The sequence below is a fragment of the Candida tropicalis genome (genome assembly GCF_000006335.3).
Source record: "Candida tropicalis MYA-3404 genomic scaffold supercont3.2, whole genome shotgun sequence".
Taxonomy (NCBI): Eukaryota; Fungi; Ascomycota; class Pichiomycetes; order Serinales; family Debaryomycetaceae; genus Candida; species Candida tropicalis.
The window spans coordinates 2,087,811-2,114,602 of NW_003020049.1; the positions used below are offsets into that span (position 1 = coordinate 2,087,811).

General features: G+C 33.5%; 13 protein-coding genes across 13 annotated transcripts; 8 read left to right on the forward strand and 5 right to left on the reverse strand. All coding sequences in view use genetic code 12, as the record gives it.

Annotated features, from left to right (window-relative positions):
* Positions 1–683: 683 nt before the first annotated feature.
* CTRG_02036 (tRNA methylation protein) lies at positions 684–4,373 on the forward strand (the record flags this gene model as incomplete). Its single annotated transcript, XM_002547683.1, has 1 exon — positions 684–4,373. One exon carries the CDS (start codon positions 684–686, stop codon positions 4,371–4,373), a length of 3,690 nt encoding a protein of 1,229 aa, XP_002547729.1.
* A 518-nt stretch (positions 4,374–4,891) lies between these two features.
* Positions 4,892–5,845, forward strand: CTRG_02037 (uncharacterized protein; the record flags this gene model as incomplete). The annotated part of the gene is made up of 1 exon (XM_002547684.1): positions 4,892–5,845. One exon carries the CDS (start codon positions 4,892–4,894, stop codon positions 5,843–5,845), a length of 954 nt encoding a protein of 317 aa, XP_002547730.1.
* Positions 5,846–5,956: 111 nt separating this feature from the next.
* Positions 5,957–6,661, forward strand: CTRG_02038 (N-acetylglucosaminyldiphosphodolichol N-acetylglucosaminyltransferase anchoring subunit; the record flags this gene model as incomplete). Its single annotated transcript, XM_002547685.1, has 1 exon — positions 5,957–6,661. The coding sequence occupies one exon, from the start codon at positions 5,957–5,959 to the stop codon at positions 6,659–6,661; it is 705 nt and encodes a 234-aa protein (XP_002547731.1).
* Positions 6,662–6,759: 98 nt separating this feature from the next.
* On the reverse strand, positions 6,760–7,353 carry CTRG_02039 (uncharacterized protein; the record flags this gene model as incomplete). Its single annotated transcript, XM_002547686.1, has 1 exon — positions 6,760–7,353. The coding sequence occupies one exon, from the start codon at positions 7,351–7,353 to the stop codon at positions 6,760–6,762; it is 594 nt and encodes a 197-aa protein (XP_002547732.1).
* Positions 7,354–7,976: 623 nt separating this feature from the next.
* Positions 7,977–9,704, forward strand: PSO2 (Pso2p; the record flags this gene model as incomplete). The annotated part of the gene is made up of 1 exon (XM_002547687.1): positions 7,977–9,704. The coding sequence occupies one exon, from the start codon at positions 7,977–7,979 to the stop codon at positions 9,702–9,704; it is 1,728 nt and encodes a 575-aa protein (XP_002547733.1).
* A 14-nt stretch (positions 9,705–9,718) lies between these two features.
* On the reverse strand, positions 9,719–10,054 carry RPC11 (DNA-directed RNA polymerase III core subunit; the record flags this gene model as incomplete). Its single annotated transcript, XM_002547688.1, has 1 exon — positions 9,719–10,054. One exon carries the CDS (start codon positions 10,052–10,054, stop codon positions 9,719–9,721), a length of 336 nt encoding a protein of 111 aa, XP_002547734.1.
* Positions 10,055–10,279: 225 nt separating this feature from the next.
* On the forward strand, positions 10,280–12,445 carry CTRG_02042 (origin recognition complex subunit 2; the record flags this gene model as incomplete). The annotated part of the gene is made up of 1 exon (XM_002547689.1): positions 10,280–12,445. One exon carries the CDS (start codon positions 10,280–10,282, stop codon positions 12,443–12,445), a length of 2,166 nt encoding a protein of 721 aa, XP_002547735.1.
* Positions 12,446–13,097: 652 nt separating this feature from the next.
* Positions 13,098–15,740, forward strand: AKL1 (serine/threonine protein kinase; the record flags this gene model as incomplete). Its single annotated transcript, XM_002547690.1, has 1 exon — positions 13,098–15,740. One exon carries the CDS (start codon positions 13,098–13,100, stop codon positions 15,738–15,740), a length of 2,643 nt encoding a protein of 880 aa, XP_002547736.1.
* A 339-nt stretch (positions 15,741–16,079) lies between these two features.
* On the forward strand, positions 16,080–18,845 carry CTRG_02044 (tetratricopeptide repeat-containing protein; the record flags this gene model as incomplete). The annotated part of the gene is made up of 1 exon (XM_002547691.1): positions 16,080–18,845. The coding sequence occupies one exon, from the start codon at positions 16,080–16,082 to the stop codon at positions 18,843–18,845; it is 2,766 nt and encodes a 921-aa protein (XP_002547737.1).
* Positions 18,846–18,849: 4 nt separating this feature from the next.
* On the reverse strand, positions 18,850–19,725 carry CTRG_02045 (uncharacterized protein; the record flags this gene model as incomplete). The annotated part of the gene is made up of 1 exon (XM_002547692.1): positions 18,850–19,725. The coding sequence occupies one exon, from the start codon at positions 19,723–19,725 to the stop codon at positions 18,850–18,852; it is 876 nt and encodes a 291-aa protein (XP_002547738.1).
* A 789-nt stretch (positions 19,726–20,514) lies between these two features.
* On the forward strand, positions 20,515–21,615 carry CTRG_02046 (uncharacterized protein; the record flags this gene model as incomplete). Its single annotated transcript, XM_002547693.1, has 1 exon — positions 20,515–21,615. The coding sequence occupies one exon, from the start codon at positions 20,515–20,517 to the stop codon at positions 21,613–21,615; it is 1,101 nt and encodes a 366-aa protein (XP_002547739.1).
* Positions 21,616–21,951: 336 nt separating this feature from the next.
* Positions 21,952–22,416, reverse strand: TIF11 (Tif11p; the record flags this gene model as incomplete). The annotated part of the gene is made up of 1 exon (XM_002547694.1): positions 21,952–22,416. One exon carries the CDS (start codon positions 22,414–22,416, stop codon positions 21,952–21,954), a length of 465 nt encoding a protein of 154 aa, XP_002547740.1.
* A 1,188-nt stretch (positions 22,417–23,604) lies between these two features.
* Positions 23,605–26,767, reverse strand: TPS3 (trehalose 6-phosphate synthase/phosphatase complex subunit; the record flags this gene model as incomplete). The annotated part of the gene is made up of 2 exons (XM_002547695.1): positions 23,605–26,668; positions 26,745–26,767. 2 exons carry the CDS (start codon positions 26,765–26,767, stop codon positions 23,605–23,607), a joined length of 3,087 nt encoding a protein of 1,028 aa, XP_002547741.1.
* Between the last annotated feature and the right edge of the window lie 25 nt (positions 26,768–26,792).

Genomic DNA, 26,792 nt, shown 5'->3' on the forward strand with positions numbered 1-26,792 from the left:
CCATTTATCCCACGGCTCATGTAGATTTATTGATTGATTGCAAAAAAAAAAAAAATTTGATGAGGGGCCGCACAAAACTAAAGGTTCTTCACATTATCCCAAATTGGAAGCGCGACAGTAAAATCTGATCATTGAAAATTTAAAATGTTAAAGGAGAAAAAAAAAGAAATTTCTTACGAGAGCTCAACAAATTTTGTTGGGGAATCAAACACACGACCAAGGTCGTGTACATGAGAAGCAATTACACGTGACACAACACACGTGATAAGTTATTTCTATTATTAGTATAGATAATATACGACGATCCTTGGGAAAGATCTAGATTAAGAACACTGTGAATCATTGTTTCCTTCTCTCTTTTTTTTTTTTCTTTCTTTCAGCTCTCGCTGAACCCAAATACGGAGAGGATATATCCCCACGTTGTGAATAAATTTCCTTTAAATCTCTCCTAATCTTATCTGAATCTTAAACTGATTCCAAGAATTTGTCTATCTACCGATAAGGATTCGTTAATTAGGATTGCTAACTACATTGATTAATCAATTGTTCGGCTGTTATTATATCTATGGGTTATCAAACAATGGCTAACTTGTACCACATCGCGTCGTAGTAAGAAAATTTTTTTTTTCTTTTTCATTTCCCTTGGTGATATTTCATTTTGCAGACATGGTTTTATAAACACAATGGATGTTGCAGAACTTAAGACTGTTAAGAAATCTTTAATTGAAACGAAACCACCAGTTGAAGAAGATGTTAACATACATCTTAACTATCTATTGAATTTATTTAATTTGAAAGATGGAACAGATAAAGAGAGAGTAATATTCAATGATACCTTATCAATATGCTTATTACGATACAATACATTTAACAATACCCTTGAAGAAGTTGACAAAATCTTTGATTATTGCTTGAATTATATCAATAGCAATCATTCTCCATTACAGAATTCTTTGAACGGGATCATAGATAAACTACTACATTTTAAGAATGTTGATATCCATTCTTGGATTGATATGATTATGCATCAACCTTTGACTAAGAATCTATTCGTACTTCTTGAAAAGTTGCTTAGAAAACTCGACAGTATTCACTATTTTGTTGAAAAGTATCCAGACTACCCTCAGAAAGCAATGTCCATGTTTGATAACAACATAGGAAACGCTATTAGTAAAACATTGGTTGTGATTTACAATGAGATTTATACACAGCTAAACAAAAACACTAAAGAATGGTACAATTCCTGGATAGGATTGTTAGATTTGGAGAATATAGCATTGAGACATAGTTTAATTACTCATTTACTTCCCGGTTTGATTAGTATTGATCCAAAGTCATTCCAATTTTTGGTTGAAGATTGTAAAGATAATCTTCATGCACTTATTAGTGTTCTTAGTATGGGTCAAAAAATGAGATTTATTGAGTCATTAGAATTAATAGATCAAAAATCGTTGATTTCATGTTTAGTACATTCAGATGCTAGAATTCGTAATGATGCATTACAGTTATTATTCGGAGGAAAGAAAGAACCATTTTCAAGCTATACTTTTAACACGATTATCGACAATCGTATAATGGAAATCAACCTTAATGAATCTGATCAGCAAGATAAATTTATTTCAACCATTTATCAGTTCATTAATGGAAAATTGGCAGAGTCTTTAAGAGGGAAGTTGGGTAAAGAATCCGAAGTTGTTGCGAGGGAGTATTTACTCAAGTTTAAAGCTCTTTTATTCAGACATTTGGAAGCTCAAAATAATTTCCAACAAAAATTGGGAAGTATTATGATACTCAAATATCTTCATGAGAAAATAGAAAATGTATTTGATGAGCATTTAATTGAGTTGTTGATTGATAACTTATTTTCCAACTATAAATTAATCCGTGAGTCAAGTTTGCAATTTTTAATTCAATGTCAAAAGTTTTCTCAAATGTTTAACAAAGTCCAGGCGTTGGAAGACAAAACATTTGCCATTTTACCGAGGTTATCAGGACGTGAAAGTGAAGGTGCAGCTTTGGCAGTAGCATTTTTGGCCAAGTATCACAAAGAAGCTAATAGTTTGGATAGATTTATGAACAAGTTGTACCGAGGTTTGGGAAAAGAATCTGGTGAACATGGTTACCTTCAAGCACTGGCAGTAGTTACTAGCAGACTTGGTATCTGTGGTGATTTTGAAACGTTGTTAGTAGCTGCAAAACAGGCAACTAGAAGAATGACTGACATATTATCAACTGAGAGAATAGCTTATGCTAATGAACTCGAATTTGTGAAATCAAAAGAGGTTGTTAATTATTCATGGAAAGTTTTACAGGGTGCCAATGATTTATTTCTTGCGTTGTTGCAAAAACAGCCAAACTTACAGGACGTGGATGAGTGCTTTCATCTTGTTGTTGCACAACTTCATAATATCAAGTTTAGAGCTGCAATCTCATCACTGTACCCAACAATGATTGCTATATCAAGATTACTCCATTCATTGGATAGTACAAGAATTGAAACGTACGTCAAAAATGAAATAACGTATATCAGAAGTGAAATTAAACAATTGGTTACTCGAAGATCTGGTGGGTTATTATATGTGATTCCATCTATGTTAATAGCCGCCAAGGATAAGAATTTGGGAGATTTCGTTTTTGAACAATTATTTGAGATTGCAAACTTGCCGTATGAGTCTGAATCCAAAGAAGATTTACCACAAGTACACGCATTTAACACTTTATCTCAATTATTTAAAGAAAGCCAATTAACTGGAGAGAGTTCACCTTTTATAGAAAGAGCTTTATTCCTTTCTTTACAAAACTTTGATGCATCAAACTGGTCTATCCGAAACTGTGCCTTGATGTTATTTGGCCATTTGGAAAGAAAAATATTCTCAGGAGCAAAGGTCAATTCCAATAGATTTTTTGCTAGATTTAAAAAGATTGAACAAGTTTTTGTTGAGTATTTAGTTAATGGTCAAGATCAAACCGTGTTTCCTATATTGATAATATTAGAACAATTAGAGTTCACTTCAAGTGGTAAAATAGAATTAAGAGATGCAGTCATTAAGTTACTTGGTAAAAAGTCTTGGAAAGTTCGTGAGTTTGCTGCAAAAATCATTGCTCACATGTTGAAACCAAATGAATTGCAAGCATTTATCACAAGTGCTTTGGAATCTAAATTACAATTGAATTCTTTACATGGTGTATTGATTTGTTTAAAACATGGTACCTGTAAGATCGATTTCCCTATAGAAAAGTATTCACACCTAGCATTTGGTGACTACGTTATTGCTAATGAGTATATCAACATCTTGGATAGAATGGGATGTGAAGTTGATTCGAGGCTTTCATCATACTTTGAGGAATTGATCACTAAAAGAGAAACTTTAGACGGCGGAAGACAATTGTTTCTTGAATCATTTGTTGTTTATCTATTGAATAATGACAAGGCAAATAATTTGGACTACATCAAGTTGGCATTACAATCAGAATATGATAATGTTCACGACAGAGTGTTGGATTATATTTCAACAAACACTATTGCTTGCCCATTGTTAATTAGAAAGTTTATCATATCACATAATTTTCACTACACAAAGGTACATGCTTTGAAATTGTACTCTACTATGGATGACATTACTCCCCTTCCACCAATGCAAGAAAATCAACCAGGATTATTTGAATGTTCTGCACGTTTTGTTGATGATGATAACAAACAGTTTTTTGATCAATGTGTGAAGTACACAGCTAGTTTCGAAGAGATTGATACTAGGATAATGGGATTCAACGCTATTTTTTCGTATTTAAAGCGATGCACCAATAAAAAAGGATTCCTTTACTCAGCTTGTTTGTCACTTTGTTTCGAAAGAGGCCTCTTTGATGATGATGAGGACATTAGACAACTGGCCAATCAATGCATTTCAGAAATTATCAACTGTGGAAATGTCGCTACCACGCATTTGACTTATATTTTCCCTCCGTTGGCCAAATCTTTATTGAGTGGTGAGCATTATGATGATTTAGTTAGTGCCATAATTCAAAGAAATACCCTTGATCATTCTAGATTGGAGCATGATTTGGAAGAAGCACAAGAGGGTAGTCTTTACTCTTTCGAAAGAGATAATTTTTACAAGAATGAAGTTGATTTCAGTATGATTTTGGGTCAATTCCCAATTAACAACAATAAACTTGATATAGTAAAAAACAAAGTGTTAGATGATATTGAGTTCATTAAAAAATTTAGACAACAACATGCTGATGAAATAGAGTACATTCCTCGTGATTATATACTTTATGATTTTGTTCAGAAGACTAGAATTAATGCCGAAACAGTTGGTATCACAAACCTAGATGAAAAATTGTTTGCCCTAACTTTTTGCAAATTGGGATGAAACTATCGCGAGAAGACAAAAAAAAAGTATAAATAGAGAGGGAAAGGAATCAAGAGAAAATTTTTTCCATTTAGTTTTTACTTTCTTTTTTTTTTCTTTTTGTTTTCTTTAATTTCTACTTTAACCAAGCCAGGAATACATAAAGGTATGTGAATAATTGGAAATAATAAATTATTCAATTCTTGATTCCTTTTATTTTAATGATGAATGATTATTTTAACAACAACGAATTTCTTCACCTGAAATACCATGTGGAAACAACAATAATTTCAGAGCTTTTTAACACTGATTTATAATGAAAAGATCAAGAATAGATTAATTAACTAATTGACAATGAATTTAATACTAACAAGAACTTATTAGCTTGTATAAATAATCATTAATAGACATTAATACAATTTTTTTTTGTTCGTACAATTGTTTTTAAATCTGTAAGGTTCATCTCATCACTCTTCAATTTTTTTTTTTTTTTTGAATCTCTATTGACAACATCTTCTTCTTGAATAACACCTACCACCATGAGTTCCGACACGTTTTCAATATGTTCTAAATGTTTAGGTAATGACAAACACATAAAAATGATCAAACAAGTCGATGGAGATGAGTGTCGTCAATGCACTAGACCATTCACAGTGTATAGATGGGGGAACCGAACAGCATCCACTAAATTACAAAAAACTATAATTTGTATGACTTGTGCCAGAGCCAGAAATTGCTGTCAATCATGTTTGTTAGATATAACTTATGGAATACCTACAGATATTCGGGATACTGCTTTGAAAATGGCAGGTCTTGAACCATTATGGAATACACCAAATCCAACAAACCGTGAAGTTAAAGCTATAATGGCAGATAAACTAGAACAAAAATTCAAAGATCAAGAAAATAAATCCAAAGACATATTATCTAAATTGGCTGAAAAATTGAATTTAAAGAAAGAAGAAGAAGAAGTTGTGAAAGTGGGGTCAGATGGGCCTATGGATATTGGAAAGCTAGCAAAGAAACTACCATTTAGTAATCTGTTGGATGTAAATAAATATACTGAAATGACATCGTTTTTCATATTTGGATTTCCATCAGATATACCCAAGAATTTGATCTCCAGTCATGCATCACAGTACGGTAAATTGAAATCAATTGTCATTAATGGTGAAAGTCGATGTGGGTTTATTTCTTTTGAAGACAAGGAATCCGCCAATGCATTTGCAAAAGCAGTTGACGAAAATGAAATGAATGAGAACAAAGCTACGGCTGGATTATTATTATTGGATAATAACCCTATGAGAGTTTGTTTTGGTAAACAGAGACCATTACCAGGGAAAACTAATGATATGAAAAAATTGAGTGCTGTTGTGGCCAAAGTAATGAAACAATTGGCTGAAAAGGACAAAGGTGGTTACAATAAACCACAGACATCATCCAAACCTTCTAAGAAGAAATACAAAGCATTGCAAGATGATTATGAAGAGTAGAGTAATTATTATGTGTAATCGTATAAATAAATTTACGTAACAGCAGCGTTATGCAAACTGTAACGTACGCAAAATATCAACCTTGAAAAAAAAAATAGTGACAACCAAAAAATGACAACGACCCTCTGTTTAAACAACAACTTGAGACCAACCATGGATGTTGAAACATTCTATTGTATAATCATTGGATTAGTGTTTGCACCAGTATTTTTAGTATTAATTAGATTACTATACATTCTTCCTGCATTAAGATTACCTCCTTCAACAACAACTCCAAAGAAATTACTCGATGCGGCTCATATTTCAATTTTGTTAGGGTCTGGAGGACATACTGGAGAAATGATGAGAATTGTTTCAAAAATGGAGATGCCTAATGCAACTAGAACATGGATTTATTCAGATGGGGATAATTCTTCTTTATCTAAAGCAAAAGAATTTGAAGAGAAGAGAACTACCGCCACTACAAATTACATTTCAATTCCTAGAGCAAGACAAGTGGGTCAAAATTATATTTTAAGTATTCCAACTACTTTATACTCATTTGTTATTTCAGCAATCAAATTATTAAACCATAAACCTGATGTTCTTCTTTTGAACGGTCCCGGTACATGTGTTCCTGTGGCATATATTTTATTCTTTTATAAATTCTTGGGATTATGTAAAACAAAAATTATTTACATTGAAAGTTTGGCTAGAGTGAGTAAGTTGAGCCTTAGTGGGTTATTATTATTACCTATTAGTGATAGGTTTATTGTCCAATGGGAGAATTTATACCACCAGTATAATAGAGTAGAATATTATGGTGTCTTGATATAGGGATATACATTTCGTTTATAGATTTTAAAAATGCCAACAGCTCTGTGTTTAAAACATCAACTCTTGAAAGAATTTGACTTCTCTGTAACTTATTCAGGCTAGTAGTCTTTGTTTCTATTGCGGTAGCTCCCTTGAGTAACTTTAAATATATGGTAAAGAGGTGGCTTGCATATTTTGACTGGATCTTGTTCTATAGGAGTGGCAGTAGCCATACTGGCGGACAGATGGCTACTATTGGTTGGTTCTATGGGCATATTTCTTAACACTCCATTATACCTGGCCACACTAGCCCTATCTAAACTGGCATCCAAAGTATAAATATTATTCAAGTCATCAATATCATCGATATTGTACTGTGATCCAAAGAACAAATCAGATTCCATTATTTTGTAACAACAAGCAGCTATTTTGACCACACATTCTTTGTCAGCTAGTGTACTATCACACACTATAGTCAACAGGCCATAATTCAGAACTCCCACCAAACAAGCACCAGGTAAGCCTTGATAGTACAAACATCTTAACAAGTTAACAGTATCTATGCCAGTAGATTCATCTGTCTCAAGAAATTCAATCTCATGAAACATTGCCCGAACTAAATCATCATCTGTGCTGCCACCAGACGTTGCATTGATGAGTTTGAATTGCATGAAGAATGCTGTAAACAAAAATAGAAGAATTTGGTAAACCATTGTCTCAATTAGTTGGATAAAACAATTTAATCACAAATTGTAGGAATATTCAAATGGCTTCTACATCTGAGGGATAATTTAGAAACTAAATAAACTTCAGTAAATAAATATTTTCTCGTTTTTTGGGTTAAAATGACTCATGATGGAGTTGGTACATTTATTGTTGTAAAGGGGATGTTAGCGGATATGGTGTTAATATGCTTAAATTTAGTCTATGATAGGTTTTGAACTCTTCTTTACGATTTCAAAAAGTAGTGCAACGAATACAAGTAATAAATGTAGACACATGAAACATATTGTGCTACACACGATATGTGTCAAGAAAAAGAAGAAATTCTAATGTCTAGCATATACTCTCGTAACTTGTTCACAAGAATAGATATAATCAGAAAAAGGCTAGTAACATTGTATATATTGAATATTATATAGAAATTGCACAGTTTATGTCCTATGTTTTTATGACTGTTATTTGCTTGAAAAAGACGTATGCACAAGACAGTAGTGGGAATATTCATTTCGAAGTCTGAAATCAACACGCATTTGAAACTCACAAAAATATCCTGACTTTTTGCAAGCACAAACAGTACTCCATATCAAGCAACATTATTTTTTTTTTAACTGGAATGAATCTGGGGAATACATTTCATGGAGAGATTTATGAATTCCCTGGGGTGCACCTTGATAGATTCACTAGTAATGGTGAAGTTTTTCTCCTAACACACAGCCATCAGGATCATTTACAAGGATTGTTGAATAAATCGTTCTGCAACCGCGTTTACTGTTCTTTGTTGACCAAATGTATCATTGCATTGGAAGACAAGTATCTGACGGTATTACCTTACTTGGTGGCAAAAGAGTACAACGAACCATTTGAAATTGAAACTCTGCAATGCAAACTTACTGTGACTTTGATTCCTTCATATCATTGCCCTGGATCAGTGATGTTTCTACTAGAAGGAATAGATAAAGCAGTGCTAGCCACAGGAGATATTAGAGCAGAATCATGGTGGGCATCAACTTTGATAAAAAATACATATTTGTTTCCCTACATTACTGGATTGAAAGTACTTGATCAGATATATATTGATACTACTTTTACATACCGAGGTGAACCGTACATTTCAATTATGCCAAATAGTGAAGGGATATTTGCTGCAATGGAGTTGTTGAAATTATATCCAGTAGACGACGAAATACAGTTTATGTTTGTTGATTCTGTATCGGGATCCGAGGAAGCGTGGTTCCAAATCGCTAACTATTTTGATTCCGAGCTACGAGCTAATGACTTAGTAACAAGGAGAAATGAACTACTACGAAAGCACCGTGATTTCTACTCACCGATCAAGACAACATTCAAGACAGGACCAATATTTAATGTTGGTTATCCTAAATCTCCACCACCAGTACTAATAATCATAAAACATGCTATAAATTTCAATGTGATCGACTATGCTGGTCAATGTTTACCAAGGAAGATATCAGAAATTGATCCCCGTGATCTTAAATGTTTATTCACTACCATAAGAGGTCATAGAGTTTATGAACATGATGAAAGACAGTGGTTGTTACCAAAAAACCAAGATGAACTACTACCAATGGCAATCATGTTGATGTTTTCCCGTCATTCATCATTCGAAGAGACCAGAAATTTTATTGATTTGTTTCGACCCAAACTGGTTTATCCATGTACTAAATCACGAGTCACTTGGTTGAATGGATTCACTGTATCTCGAGTATTTGGTGATTTGTGCGTTGGCAACTCCAATCATAGGTTTGATCTCGATAAGTTTAAGAAGTTTGGATATCCATTACCACAAATCATGGATAGAGAGGTTACATCCATCAATAGATGGTCATTTTCACAATGCTTACATGAAGTAGATTTTGTTCACATTTCATCTGAACGACCATTCAAAGGACAAATACCCTTAATACCTAAAAGTATCAACAAGTCTGTGACAAAATCGTCAAATGAGTTTAATTTACAATCATTAATTGCTGGAAGAAATGAAGAGAAGTATAAGGAGGTGATCAATTACCATAAAACTTTACGAGCTAATCCAGTCTTTCATAGACTTGATTACAATTCCAGTAGTTATGGTTCACAGTCAAGCTACGAAGAAGTGAAAACATATTCTGATGAAGAGGAATATTATGAAGGAGATGATAATCCAGGAATCGAATCTCACATACGACCTGATGATAGTTGGGGACAGGTTTTCCCTCATCCTGAATCGTGTATGTATCTATCACCACTTCTTGATACCCAAAAAATCAACGATATTACAGCCCAGTTAACGAAGGATCAACGTAATTGGAATCAATTTAGGTTAAAATCCACAACCAAATAATATGATATATACATTTAATTTTCTTTCCATCTATGTCCACATTTTACACACTTGTAGAAAGTAGTCATCGGTTCATCTGCAGATCTAATTTGCAATTGGAAAAAGTATGCCTTATCACCACCACATGAATCTATTGGACATTGGGCAGCAGTTTGATCAACATTATCCCAAGTACCTTCACCACCAAGAACATCATCAACTTCTTTTCTATGCAATTTCTTTCTATCATACATCTGTAGACCACTTATTTTGAAAACATAGGGACAAGTGGAACAATAAAATCTATTAAGACCATCATTGCCAGTGTTGATAAGTAACATATTAGAACAGTTGGGACAGAATGTCAACATTTTTTTTGAAGTTGTTATATGTATTACTCTAGGATCAGAAGTGATTCGTAGATATTGAAACTAACGAGATGATGCAAATGATGATGAAGATGATTTTAGTTTTTTTTTTTTTTTTTTTTTTTTCTTGTTTTGAAATTACAACGCGACCATCAAAGTTTTAGGAAATTTTCATTTCAATTTCATCCTGTATTGTTAACTAGGTTCAATAATTACATATCAACAAAAATGTCACAACCAGGTACTCCTCATAGAAGTCCATTTCGATCACCTACCAAAAGACGAATTGAAACACTTGTATCTCCTGGAATCCCCAAGTTTAAGTTTTCACCAGTTAAAACTCCCAATGGTAGGGCTGGCTTAGCTTCTCCAGAGAAGAGATCAATGGCAGATCTTGACAAATCTGCAAGAAAAAGAGCAAATACCAATCTATACAACAGATTAATGGATGAATATGATGATGATAATAATGATTTTCTTGATGAACAAGATCGAATTCTTGCAGAAAGAATCATCAAACAATCACGTGGAGAACAAGATAATAATTTGTTTAATTATGCTCCTGATGTTCAAGTAGAAATTGACTTAACAAAAGTGGTCCCAATTCTAAAAAAGGAGAGTAAGCAACATAAAAGAACATCATCAAGACCACGAAGACAAGCTGCTCCTAAGAAAATTGTGAAGGAGTTAACTTACTCCAGTGATAGTAGCAGTGAAGAATTCATCGATGACACAGTTGAAGAAGACGAAGAAGAAGAAGAAGATGATGTCGATGAACTTGTAAGTGAAGACGATAAGGATGATGATTTTGAAATTAAGGAAGAAGCCCCAAAGGTAGTCAAGAAGAAATCCGAGTTCAGGATGCAGACAAAAAGCAAATCAGGTGTGAAAAAGAAGAGAGGCAGACCAAAGAAGAGTGAACACGTTGCCGATAGTGTCAAGAGTATCTTCCATCAAGATGATAAATTGTTCAAATCTGAAAAGAAACAAGAAAGTGAACCACCAAAACCAAAGGAATTAATAATCCCAAAACCTCCAGTGAAGTATCTACATTCAATTTTCGACCAAATTTATGATAGAAACTCCGTACCGACTATCAGTGGAATAGCCAAATCCAAAATTGAAGAAGATGATAGTATGGTGTTTGAACCACTTCCTATTCCAAACCTAGATGAAAATGGTAACATTGCCGATGAAGAGTACATAAAGAAGTATTTTGATGGAGTTGATCCGGCCAAATACAAAGAAGGTAGATTTTTAGATGATAAGGTCTTTTTCTTGGAAGGATCCGAAGGGTATTTTGAACAGCAAAGTAGGAGACACAAAGCAAGTGGCAATTTATTATCATCGGTTGCACCAGAATTAGATTTTAGTGAGTTTTACAAACTTGTGAAGCTTGGGGATGCTGTTAGTTCTTCACAGAAACAAGAACTTTGGCAATTACACAAATACTTGTATAATCAATGGTGTTTTGAGTTGACTCAAGGATTCAACCTTAATTTTTTTGGTATTGGATCGAAGATCGATATTCTTAAAGATTTTGCTCAGAACTATTTTGGGTTATGGTGGAAAGAAGTTGTTGGTAAAGAAGAACTACCTAAGGTGTTGGTGATAAATGGGTACAATCCTAGTGTGAATATTAGAAAAATGATCTTCGACATTGGATCAATTTTAGTACCCGATGTTATCATTCCTAAACACGTTGCTGGTACTGTTCCGTTTGTGATGAATTATTTAGAAGAGTCAAGAAAACCCGTACCTAAATGCGGTTTTCATATCCCGAAAATTCTATTGATTATTCACAATCTTGATGGGGAAGTCTTTAGAGTAGACAAAACCCAAACATTGTTGTCACAACTAATGAGTCTTCCTGAGGTGTGGGCAATGTCATCTACGGATCACATCAATGTGCCATTATTGTGGGATCTGTCAAAATTGAAGAATATGAATCTTATCTGGCACGACTTGACAACGTTTTCCTCGTATCAACGCGAAACATCATTCAAGGATGTTTTGAATATCGGAAGATCCAAGAAATATGTCGGTGGTTTAGGTGCGAAATTCGTGTTACGTTCGCTTACTGAAAATCACCGTAACTTGTATAGAGAATTATTGATTGCTCAATTGGATAATATGGAGAAATCAGCCCCATCAGAGGGTGCAAGAGTTGGATTGAAAGGTACTATTAAGGTTGCAGTTGAATTAAAAGATCTTTACAACACATGTTTGAATGAATTCATTACATCCAATGAAATTACCTTCCGTACATTCTTGAAAGAATATGTGGAACATAAGATGTGTCAATTGGTAAAGAACTCTTCTGGGGTTGAGATGATATTCGTCCCTTTCACTTATGAAGAGATCCAAAATATTTATAAACAGGAATTTGAATAGTGTAGTTTACTAACTTGTGTAAGTTTGTGATAGTTGATGTGTCAGAAAGGAATGTACCGTTACTCTTCTCCGTAGTAAAATTTTTGTATCGCAATACCGTATAACACAAGAGAACGAAATCGAGAATCGTTAGTACGGTATTCCCCTTAATTTTTACTACCACCGTGTGAGGTCCGCAATGCATTCTTTTTGTCGTTGTACACTCAGGTGGGTAACGTTATATAAGTATGACCCGTGCTAATGCATGCGTGTGTTGGCTCTAATTTTATTGTAATTAAAAAGGGATTTGATTTGAAAAAGTTGAATTGAATTGAATTGAGCTTTTCTTTTTTGGCTTTTTCTTTATCGGCTGGATTGATTGTGATTTTAGTTCTGTTGCTGTGAAGTTGGACCCGAAATAATTAATTATCAATTTTCTTCCGCCCCTGTCTCTCTCACTAGCTCGCTCCCTCTCTGGTGGTAAAAAAAAAAATAATAATAATTTTCGATTCGAAAAATCATTTTTCTTTGTTCAACTACGCCACTGTTTAAATCTTAAAACCATCCCAATTTTTTTTTTTCTTTTCAATTGGTTTCCCTCTTTTTTTTTGTTTTTTGTTTTCGGCATTTGGTCCTTTCCTATATCCATTTCATTCTGTCACCGATTTTCAAGATGGGGAACATCCAAAAGCTTGCCGAAGGCACTGTCCTTCAGGTTGGGAAACATAAGGCCACGGTAGTAAAATATCTCTCTGAAGGAGGGTTTGCTCATATTTACAAAGTTACCATCGATCCCTCGGAGAATGATTCTAATATTGCTTGTTTAAAGAGAGTACTTATCCAGGATAAAAATGGTTTAAACGAACTAAGAAAAGAGGTCGAAGTTATGAAGACCTTACGTCATAGCCGAAATATTGTCAAATATTATGATTCTCATGCCGAAAGATTGGAGGACGGAACGTATCAAGTTTTAGTATTGATGGAATTATGTCCCAACGGGTCTTTATTAGATTATATGAATCAACATATAAAAACTAAATTGACTGAATCTCAGATCCTTAAAATCATGTTGGATATCTGTCAAGGGATATATGAGATGCACAAATTGAAATTGATTCACCGTGATATCAAGATAGAGAATGTATTGATCGATTCAAAGAATGTGTTCCAATTGTGTGATTTCGGATCAACAACAGTACCCACGATGGCGCCACAAGACCAACAACAATTCAACTACCTTAGTCATGATATTCTTTACCATACCACACCTCAATACCGAGCCCCAGAAATGGTTGATTTATATAGGGGTTTTGCGATTGATGAGAAGGCGGATATCTGGGCATTGGGATGTTTCCTTTATAAATTATGCTATTACATTACTCCATTTGAAACCAATGGGGATATCGCCATCTTGCATGCATCCTTTCAATTCCCACCATTACCCGAGTATTCTGGAGATCTTAAAAATCTAATAATCATCATGCTTCAAGAAAACCCATTTTTCCGTCCAAATATTGTTCAAGTAACCATGTTGGTTTGTAAAATAATGAAACTTGACTTTAATGAATTAAAGTTGAAGGATTTCTACAATGCTGGTTCTTACAACTTCCAAGCTTTGCATGAATACCAAGTCCAAAAGCAGAATGAGCTTTTAAGACAAAAACAAATGTATTACCAACAACAAGCACTTGCAAATTCAAAAAATGCATTACCATTGAAAGACCAACCTACTGTATTATCTGTTCAAGCCACGCATGCATCACCAACCCCAGGGCCTGTTCTGGTTCAAAAAGAAAACAATAAAGAAGCTGCCAATGAACATTATCAACCACCACATCAACCACTACCAAATAATGAAGTTACTTCTGAATTGTCATCAACGGTTAAGTCAGATAATCTTCAAGTTCCTACAAGTTTGACAGCAGGATCTTCTGCAGAATCACTTGCAGGATTTAGTCTGGATGATGACTTGGCTAAAGAGATTGCCGAAATCGAAGATTTGGAAGATGCCGAGCAAAGATATCCATCATTGGATGAATTTGATTTACCTGATGGAACAAGCCAAAAGAGTGCTATTCCACTGAGACTGACAAGTATGAAAACTTCTCATTCGGATGCCATTTCATCCAAGAGTATTGAGGTTTTTGAAAAAGCCAATAAAGAGGAGCCATGCACGAAGAAAGAACAAGCAGAAAAGTTGGCAGATGATATATTCTCAAATGTTGTTACTTCACCTGTTGTTGAGAGCCATGATAAGTTTGGTAATTTGGAAGTTGCTAATGACAACGATTTACTTGGTTTATCTAAAGATGTGGAGAAGTTAGCAGTGGAAAATACCAATCCTCAGCAAATACCAACTATACCATCGAATAAGAGTGGCACCAGGAATCCATTTCCATATATACAAGCTACTAGTATTCCGAAACAAGAGGGGAATTTTGAGCAAATTGAAGTTACAAAGAAGAATAACCCATGGGGAGGGTATAGAGCTAAACCAGAAGAAGATATGTCTCCAATTCAACAACCATTGACTCAGAAAGGCCCATCACCTCCACAGAAGACGGTACAAGAGGGTTCAATTCCTACACCTCCTCAACCACATTTACCAACAATGATTGCATCTACACCCCCACAACAACCGGCTCAATTGAATCAACAAATTCAACCACAGCCACAACCACAGCCAGTACAACCGCAACAACCAATTGTCACAGAACTGGGTACAGTGCCAATTTCAACATCCAAACCAGCACCATTTTCTTACTTACAGTTTGCAAGTGGAGCACCTTCTGTGGATGCTGCCGTTGCCCCTCCTAACATCATTGTTCCACCTCTTACAAACTCCAAACTGTCTGCTAGTATTTTGCCTACTGGAGAAGCATCGGAAAAACCCAAAGTAAGTATTCAGGAATCAAATCTAATTGACTTAGAAGTTGGTTTAGATTCTGCTAGTACATCACCATCAGTTGTGTATAGTAAACCAGGAAACGAATCATTTGTTTCACTTATTGATATGGATGACACCCAAATGAAACAACCAGAGGGAAGACCTAGTACTGAACAAACTAAACCATTTAAGAAACGAGTAGTATCAAGTACTCATACACCTTCTCAATTGAGTTTACAAGAAGAAGTTATCGACTTTGCATCAGATGATGAAAGTCCTGAAAATGGGTCTCACATGAATCGTCTTAAGATAAGAAGCTCTTTGAAAAAACCCAGTCGGACAAGAAGATCTGGCGAATACAAGAGAACTGAAAGTATTAATGGAGAAACATCTAAGAAGAGGCTTTCCTTCTTTGGAGGCAGCAGTTAGATTTTGACTATCGTTGAGTTAGTGTTTCTTTTTAATTTCATTTAATTATTATAGTTATTATAGATTTAAGTTTTAGTTTAATCAATTTATTATCAGTTTTTTTTTTTGGCATTTTAAATATAGATTTTAGTGATCGTTGGCGATATACGTGCTGTAAAAAAAAAAGTTGCAAAGTCTTTTTGTTTAGTTTTGTCAACGGTTGTTGCGGCGGAAGCTGAACGAAGACAACCCAGAAGGGAAGAAAAAAATTTTTTTTTTTGCTTTCTCTTTTTGGCTGCTTTAAAATCATCTCTCTGCTCTATCAATCACCAAGAAGGGTACACAAACCAACTGCAAACCATGGAAATAGTCAAGAAACAATTAAGTCAGTTGTTGTTGTTAGTCCCACCTGAGACTTTTCCAAGTAATTCAACCAACCGTATTGAATTATCGATTGCTAGAATTTTAGAAGGAAAATCCGATTTTCTTTTAGCAGTCAGTGATTTCAAAGAAGTTTCTAATTTACCTGAATTAAAAACCATATGGAGCAAATATCCAGAATCTAGTTTGATTGAAGTATTAGTCGAATATGTTGATAAATTAGTTCAATTACAAAATAAGTTTTTCGGGGATGAAGGGGTTATTTGTTCCCAGCTTTTGGGTGTTGCATGTTTGCAATTATTTATTCAAGCTAATTTCACGGGTCCACAAGTATCGACTACTGCACATTCTTTGTTTTTCCCAAATTTTGATTCATCAAGATTACAAGCAGATGCTGTTAACTTATTAAATATTGAAGGTCAACAAGCATATGATTTGATGCAAGAACCATTATATTTGGTCTTCGCAGAATTGATTTTTGAAAGGTTATCAGATATACCATTTCAACTCTCATTATTTAACAAAGACGTCGCAAAGAATAGCAATGAAGTATTGGAATTTACATCCAATGGTTCCAGAGTAATTGATCCACTTAAAGCTTCACTTAATTGGTGGAGAGTTAGAGCATTACAAGTTCATTCGTCTGTTGTTTCCGAACCCCCAAGTATTATACTGTCTGTTTGTGGGTTATTACTTAACAATTCGTTGATTACTGTTCTTGCGTCTTTAGATTCAGCCGAATTAGAAAGATTACTACAAATTCAATACTTGTTAGAAGTAGCAAGAATTCATATTCATTCATCAACAGAACATGCTGCAGTTCTGCCATTAACAAAAGCCAAGACTATTTCCCAATTGCAAGTATTATTATCGGGGGCCAAGGCAAAGAGAACAAAGTTTCAACAATTCTTCACTTCCAATTTGATTGTATTGGCTAAAAGTAATATCTCCACCATTTATGATGTGGATACGGCCACTCCAGAAAGTTTCGCATTGGAATCTGATTTGCTTTTAGAAAAACCACAGTATGAATCTTTAGAAGATCTTGATATTGATATTGAACAAGACACCAAAAGAGTAAAAGTTGATTCATTGTTGTTGGATAATGAAGATCAAGATGCAAAATTACTTCCAATTGCTATGAGGCAAGATGATATTCCAGCCGAATTAAGAGAACTTGATCCAAATGACCAACCAACTTTGAATAATCTTGATAACTTGCAATTATTATTGAGGTTGACTGTCTTGAAACAAACTTCTCCAGCAAATGATCCATTAGTGGAAGAAGAATTGATGGCGTTAGTTGGTAGAGTGTTGTATGCCACTGCAGGCAAGGTGAACTGGACAATTTTCTCACGTGCTCTTTGGGAAAGATCTATCTTGGAAACAGGCAAATCTCGTACTATTGAGAGAGGTATTTTACAAATGACTTCTTTAATTGAAGAAATGGGTATCAAGATTAAAACTAGAATTATTCCAGAAACTCAAAAAGAAGATCCAAATGCTGTTACTGCCCTGAGATTAAGATTTATTCATCAATTACCATTATTACCACAATGGGCAATGGATGCAAAATTGGCGGAAAAATACATGTCCTTGGGTGTTTTAAAATCTGCCATTGAAATTTATGAAAGATTACAAATGCATTGTGAAGCTGCATTATGTTATGCAACAGTGGATAACGAAGCTGAAGCAGAAAGGATTTTACTTAATCGTTTGGAAACTCATCCTGATGATGCCAGAGCTATTTCAATTCTTGGAGACATTAGACAAGATCCATCATTATGGGAAAAAGCATGGGAAGTTGGTCATTATGCCAAAGCTAAGGCATCATTGTCTCGATTCTACTATAACCAAAAGAATATTGAATTGGCTATCAAGCATATGTTTGAGTGCCTCACTGTTAACCCATTAAGTTACGAAAACTGGTATTTCTATGGTTGTTGTGGTCTTGAGTCTCAGCAATTTGAATTGGCGTCTGAAGCTTTCACGAGATGTGTATCTCTTGACGAAACCAATTCTTATGCTTGGTCAAATTTAGCAAGTGCTTTATTAAAATTAGATAAAACTAAACCAGCATTTAACGCTTTAAAGAAAGCGATTAGATGTGGTGGTGAGAATAGAAAATCCTGGAGAATTTACGAGAACTACATGCTTGTTGCTATTAAGCTTAATGAATGGAATGATGTATTATTAGCTTGTCGAGAATTGATTGACATTAAAAAGGATCAAGGCGATGGTGCAATTGATATTCCTGTTTTGGAGAAATTAGTTGAAATTCTTGTATCTGAGCAATACCCAACTGAAGACAACGGTAGATTGACTCATTTCCAAACTGGATGTATCGATTTAGTATGTAAGATTTTGCCAAAAGTCATAACTTCATCTGCACGTTGTTGGAGAATAGTTGCAAGAGTTGAATTATGGAGAAAGAGACCATGGGCTGCTTTAGAATGTCATGAAAAGGCTTATAGAGTTATGGTCCATAATCCTGAGTTAGAATCTAGTGAACCAATTTGGAATGAAGTCGTTGACGCCTGTGAAGATCTTGTTAGTGCATATGAATCACTTGGTGAATTACCAGGTAAACACGGAGCTGGCGATTTAGTTTGTAAAGATTGGAAGTATAAAGCTAGAACTACAGTTCGATCATTAATGTCAAAGGGTAAAGATATGTGGGAAGATTCACCGGGTTGGGAAAGATTGCAAACTATGAAAAGCGACCTATCTAATTCTAGAGATTAATTAACTAATTGACATCGCTAATGATACTGAAGCAATCGAATCCAAATGATGCAATACGTTTCGTATTCTCTTTTTTAGGGATTTCGTCTCGAATCAAGAACCGTGATACCAAATTCATTGATAAAAGTACTGACTGTCTAGCTGTATTACCATACCATTTTAATAGATAACATAAGGAATATAGAATAGCTTGACTTTTCCCATTCTCAATCCAAAATTGTAATAATAACCAGTTTTCACAAATGCCAAATACAAATAAAAAGTAATTTCTATACGGGATAGATCTCTTTGTAATTTCAAAATCAAAGACACCTAATAAACTAAACACAGAATGAATCAATAAAAAGGCAATTTTCGAAGGACTTTCTTTAGTTTCAAATATTAATTCTGTAATAATCAACATACAAGTATTATCTTGTTGTACAAATTGTAAAATAGGTGGATTTGCTCTATATCTTGGTGGTGGTATTGGTGAAGTAAATCGATATTTAAACCTGAATGATTTAATATAAGTTTTAATTTGATTAAGTAATACACTTGAAAATCGACAAATTGAAGTAATTATTAAAACCATAAATGCATTATTTGATTTTTCATCATTTGAATTTATTTGATTAAATTTTAAGAAAAACCAAATTATACTAGTAAAAATTGAAATTATATTACAACTAAACCAAAAATCATAAAATGAACCTTCATTTTTGTAAAAACTAAAAATGATTTTTGATATTTCTTTTTGAAAATTTTGAAACTTGAAATTTATAATTGAATGATATAAATTTTTTAAGAAATATGAATAAAATTGAAAAATTGGAATCACAATAGATAATTCCGGAACAAATGTAAAGATATATTTAGTTAGGGATTGGAATGAAATCATGGTTTTTATTTTGTAGTATGTATGATTTCGAACAAGAAGTTGCAAAAAAAAAAAAAAAGAAGCATGGAAGTATTTTGCATTACTTTTTTTTTGCTTATTTTTGACGATTGCAAGCGACTGTAATAACAATACAGAATGTAGTACAGAATCAGAAGGGAAATTTATCTTGCATTACAAGATTCTTTAGTGTGGAGGTATAAAATATTCTTTTGCAGCATCTTCCTCATTTATTTCTTGTTAATTAGTTGAGTAGAAACGAATAAGAAATATAACCATTCAATGTTATATAATCAAACTGGGGGCTATGTAAATACAGCTGTTAGAGAAGTCTCATAATTAGTAGCACATGATTATCAGTGGCTTATTATGATGCATAGTTCGTCTAACAATATGAACACGTCTCATATTTTTCGTCCATTCATCGTGTCCCACACAATATCCTGCAGATAACACATATTTTTGGGAACTGAACACGAAATCAGTTTCACATTAATTTAATATTTTTTTTTTTCCTTTCCATCAACAGTTTATTGTTTACACTGTGTGATTTTTTTTTTTTTTTTTTTTTAGTTTCTTCCTTAATAGGGTAATAAGACCACCAAAACTTTCTTTTTTATTTTATATATTTAAACTATCAACTGAAAGGTACCAAGTTAAACTTGATTCTTATTCATATTTGAAAATATCATCATCTAGTTATATTGCTTGTCTTTTTTTTTTCAAATCATTATTGTTGACTAGTTTTACTTTTCGTTCACATTACTATACAACTTTATCAACAACAACAACATGGAGGATAAGTATATTGGACTTGCTTTGGCCATGTCATCATCCTTGGCTATTGGTACATCATTTATTATAACCAAGAAGGGTTTAATGGATGCATCAGCACGTTCAGGTAATACCAATGGAGTTCAAGCCCTGCAATATCTACAGAATCCAATTTGGTGGGGTGGTATCATTACCATGGCCATTGGTGAAATTGCCAATTTTGCTGCATATACATTTGCCCCTGCCATTTTAGTTACTCCATTGGGTGCATTATCAGTTATTATTGGAGCTGTTTTAGCAGCAATTTTTTTAAAGGAAGAATTGGGAACTTTAGGTAAAATGGGTTGTGCTATTTGTCTTATGGGTTCAGTTATAATTATTTTGCATGCTCCTCCTGATAAAGAAGTTGAAACTGTTGATGAAATTTTGGGTTACGCTACTCAACCAGGGTTTTTATTTTACTGTACTGTTGTTACACTTTATTCATTATTTATGATTTATAAAATTGTTCCAAAATATGGTTCTACTAACCCAATGATTTACTTATCTATTTGTTCTTCTGTTGGTTCTATTTCAGTTATGTCAATTAAAGCATTTGGTATTGCTCTTAAGTTAACGTTGAGTGGAAATAATCAATTTACTCATGTTTCAACTTATTTGTTTTTAATTGTTGTTGCCTTGTGTATTATTACACAGATGAATTATTTCAACAAGGCATTAGATCAATTTGATACCTCAATTGTCAATCCATTATATTATGTTACATTCACCACATTCACCCTTGCTGCATCATTTATTTTATTTAAAGGATTTAATACTTCATCAGCAGTGGATATCATTTCATTATTAATTGGATTTTTGATTATTTTCAGTGGGGTTTACTTATTGAACATTTCCAGAACCGAAGATCGTGGCAAAGATAGAGAAATCTTTGGTGTTCACTCTTCAAAAGACATGGCTCCACTAGATAATGGTGTTGGTGGATTCTCAACTGTTCGTAGATCAATGCAAGTCAACAGAGTTGGAGAATATGACAATGAAGAAAGTGTGGGATTAAGAAGATTTGACAGCTTTGAAATAGATAGTGGTGATGAAGATTCAAGAAATTATAGACATTAGTGTTATGTGTATAGACTAAACCAGAAAAAGATATAAGAATAAAACCAACAAACTGTAAAAAAAATAAAAATAATAATAAATAAAAAGATAAAAGAATACTATCAATATATTTATGTATATATAAAAATGTAAAAAGATTTGTTACATGTATTCCTCTAGATGTCTTGTTTTTTAAGTAAGAAATATTAACATTTCTCTATCTATATAATAACTAATATTTAAAGTTATATAATTAAAAACAAAGGAATAAACATCGGGAATATAAGATACAATTAGTAATGCAATGAATAGTAATATAAAAAGTAAAACATGAATTAAGATATCATTGAAAATTGATTAGATATCATCAATATCCAATTCTTCATCTTCTTCATCTTCATCTTCATCGGCTCCACCGAATTCGAAATTGACATTTTCATCATCATCACCACCAAAAGTATCAGTTTCATTAATTTTAGCATTTTCTGGTAATTCACCAACATTTTTCAAAGTTCTTGCTTCATCTGAATTATATTTATGAACAACATCACATTGATCATCTTGGAAATCTCTTAATGAAACTAAAATAATATCACCTTGTCCCATCCAAACTTTCTTTCTTAATTTACCTCTGATATGTCCCATTCTTTTAATACCATCAAAACAACTAACTTCAATTCTACCATTACCTAACATTTTAGTGATTTGAGCATATTCTTGACCTTCTTCTTTGTAGATCAATTCTCTCTTTTGTCCACTGTTATCGTTCTTTCCTCTTCTTCTGTTCTTACCTCCTTTTCCTTTACCTGATGATTTACCCATGGCTAATTAATAGATATCTGTTGATTAGCAAGAAAAACTCTCTAACTGGTTATGTTTCACACTGAAGACCTTTCTTTTTTTTTTTTTGTCTAAAGTGAAAAAATTTTTTTTGCTTCCCTGCATAGAAGAAACATGTCACGTGAAATATTTTTTGTTGCTTTTTTTTTGTAAGAATTGGAACTTGATATCAACAGGAAAGAAAAAAAAAAAGAACGAGCCATTAATTAAAAGAGTGAAGAAGTATAGATACCTAACAACGGTATTTCATCAATAATAACAGGCATTTTATACATCATGGATTCATTTGATACGGCGGACCCAATTATTACAAATGTTACGTAATTTAACACCTCAATTACAGCATATAACCAAAGTAGTTTATTTCACATTAAAGAATTATAAATTAGAAGATTATTTAATACCTATAATTATAGAAGTTATAAATGATAAACAATTAGATACAACTGTCAAGAGTAATATATTCCAATTTATTGAATTATTAATAACCGAATCCTTTAATAATAAAGATAAATTTAATGGTTGTTATATTCAAGAACTAATTAAGAATTTACCATCTATTATCAATCAAGTAATTATTAATAAATCAAATTTATACAATACATATTTAAGTTTATGCAATATTTCAAAATTATTTGACATTAATTGTGATGATTATATACAGAAATTTAATAGTGATTTGTTAACTGAAAAAGATCTAGAAAGAATAAACAGTAATGAAGAATTTGTACCAGATGAGGATGAACAACAAGAGGAAGGAGAAGAAAAAGATTTGATTAAATGTTGGAAGATTTTATTACAAAAGAAAAGACAAAGTCAATTTGAAAGAGTTAGGTTATTAAAACATGGAGATACAATAGTTGACATAGTTGATGAAGACCAATTATTTAGTACAAGAGATAAATCAAAACCCGAAACGGCAAAATTCTTATCGAAACGACAAATCCTAGCAAGAATGGAAGATGATAGAGAAGCTCATAAAAGGTCAAAAGAAAGTTCTTGGGTTGTTAACAGAGATATGGATAAGAATGTTAATTATATAACAGAAGATGAATTTCTTAATCATTATTGGAATAGATTCCAGCCATTGGGAAAACAAGAGAATAACGAATTTTCAGAATCTTTAAAAGAAATGAATGCTATGGTTAAATGTAGCTATAAAGACAAGTATTAGGAGTTTAATATACAAAGTAATTCATTAATACCACGAACACCATATGTAGCGGCAGTTTTAGTCTCTGAAGATGAAGAAATCAATGTCACAGTTAAAGTATGGCCAATCTCGTCTTTCAAGCTATTGACATATTCATAATTGGATTCATCAATAGAAGTTAAACCACCACTATAAAGAATAGCGGCTACTTCATGATTTCCAGCCAAAACGGCATCATCCTTAATTGGCTGTTGGAAATCACTAATATGGGAAACAACGTAATTTTCATCTTGATTAGAATTATAACAAGACAAAATAAGACGGATTGCCTTCAAGTTAATTTGACTCTTTTGTACAATGACCAGGTTTCTTACTGATGTGGCATGAATTCCATCCCCGTCGTATAAAGTATTAATATGTTGAATAGTTTCACCCATTGCATCTAAAGAACGCTCACGATCTTCAACAAACGATTTACCAGCATGGAATCTAACAGTGGCATCTTGAACTTCACAGAATGATCCCGGTAACCTCTCAACCTTGGATTCAATAAGTTTGGCAATTTCAGGCATCCAGGAGTTCAATTCCTCTTTGTCAGTTAATGAAATCCAATCCTTGGCACCAATAAGCTTGACAAAACTACCGTTTTCGGCAAGTAACCCAATCTTAGGGAATCTCTTAAACATAATGTCCAAATCTGGTCTTTGTAAATATGACAACAAATAAACATAAGTATCCGGAGTTTCAACCAAATCAGATAATAATCTAACCAATCTGGTTGGTTCGACAACATTAACTTTACCAGACACTAACCCAGTGCTATTACCTCTTGTTGATGACGTTGACGAACAAATTTCCAATGCCAAAATGATAATCTTTTTACCATTTATAGTGGAAAATGTGTTAAACACTTCTTTATTAAATGGAACCAAATTACAACTCTTGGCATGATCCACATTCCATGAACTGTCAATAGTATGTAAACAACTTTCAACCCAATGAATTGAATCACGGGTAAGAACAATGTTGTAACAATTGTTCCAGCGTTTCTCCTTTTCTTCTGGCGACATAGTTAACAGTTCCTTAAATGTTTCTGAGAATTTCTTGATATCCCATGGATTTATCAAGAGAGCTCCATTGCCTTTGCACAGCAACAAATTAGATGACCCAGTAAATTCAGAAAGCATCAATGGGGACTTTTTATCTTCAGATGCAGTGATAAATTCATGACAAGTTAAATTCAAACCTTCTCTCATGGAACTGACAACAAATACATCAGCTTCGCATTGCAATGCCAAGTATTGATCAAAATCGATATCTCTTTGTAGTAAAACAACAGGCTGTGTGACAGAAATATTCTCTGGTAATGAATTAATTCTAGAAACAATCTTCATAACTTCCAGTTCATAATCTGGATCGGTGGCTGATCCCATACAAATTTGAATAAGTACAGTTTTTTCAATATACTCTGGGTTATTTGTCAAAAACATTTCATAAGCTAATAATTTTTGTTTGATACCTCTTAATTTATCCAATTTATCTCTACTAACAATCAAATACTGATGAGACCATCTTTCTTTAATAAGTGTACGCCATTCTTTAACCAGAGAACTATGAACTGTCTTCAACACTGATGGTGCATCAATACCAACTGGGATGGTATTGGTTACTGTGAAATTACCATTATAATTAACACCCAATTCACTGGTATCTGCCAACAACAAACGATTACAAGTTTGCAAGAAATGACGAACATATTCATTGGTTTGGAACCCAATACAATTAGCTCCCAACATCCCTTCCAATAATTGATTTCTTTGAGCAAAGCAACGGAAAACTTCAGAAGAAGGGAATGAAACATGCAAGAAAAATCCAATTTTTGCATTCGGTAATTTTTCACGAACCATTTTTGGAACAAGCAATAAGTGATAATCGTGAATCCAAACTTTCGTTTCTTCATCATCCAACTTATTATACGTTTCAACAATCTTATCGGCAATCAATTCATTCATTAAAACATAATGACCCCATGAATGGTCTTCAAATGCTTTTGATTTAGGATCATCAGGGATTTGATAATGTAATGTTGGCCATAAAATTTGTTTACAAAAGGATTTATAATGACCTTCAAAAGTAACATCATCTGGGAAAACAGCTTCACAAGCAAACTCTTTGGACAATTTATCAGAAATGTCATTTTTAACTCGTAGCGAGACATCATCACTTGGCATAGCCACAATACCAACCCATTTTGCCTCATTAATGATTCCTGAGTCAACAGCCATGTTCACAGCTTTAGTCAAGGACCCATTACCTTGGTCAGTATGATCGATAGTCCACGGAGCCACATCAAATATGTTTTTTTGAGAAAGAAATTGTGCTTCAACACCAGGTCTTGAAAATCCACCAAATGGAGCTAATTTGGATCTACCATGAACCATATCATTGAAATTTTGTTCAAAATCGTCTTCTTCTAAACTTGATGGTAAAATAACAGTACTATCCATAGTGCCATCTTCAGATATTAATGAATTAGCACTACTATTTCCATGAAATGTAAATAATGCTTTACTAAAAGAGCCACGACCAGTCATTGATTTGGTTACGGCTTCCATGGGAAGATGAGGAGAGTGGAGGGGCCAATGGGAGTTGGGGGCGTGGGTCAAATTAGGAGTTGAATTTGCGGCAAGATTGACTTGTGATCTACTGAATCCAGGGAGTCCCATATCATCATTTGGCTTTTTCCCATCAACTATAGAACTACCCATTTTAGCATACCTTGATTTTGGCTGGATAAATTGATGTTCTGATTTTGCTGAAGCTCTACGATTGTAGAAAAACCCTTCGGGCGTATCCGCTCTTTCAAAAGGTTTATTGTCAGATAAAGCTGAATTTGTAGTTGAACGAGGTTGAGGGGTTGGCTGCTTTGATAAAGAAGGAAGAATTGACAATTGAGTTGAAGAGGCCGTAGTACTAGGAGTTGAAGTGGAAGGAGGAGGGATTTCAAAACTTGTTGAATCCTGTTGACAAGAATCCAAATCACAAGAATCAACCTCAAATTGAACGGTGTAAGGTAAAAATCTAGTGAAATTTGTTAGTATATAAATTAAAAACTGCCATTGTTCTGGTTAATTGTTGTCAGGGGTGATATACATACAATGATGCTATAATTACAGTCATAATTAATTGATACCAGATGGTCTTG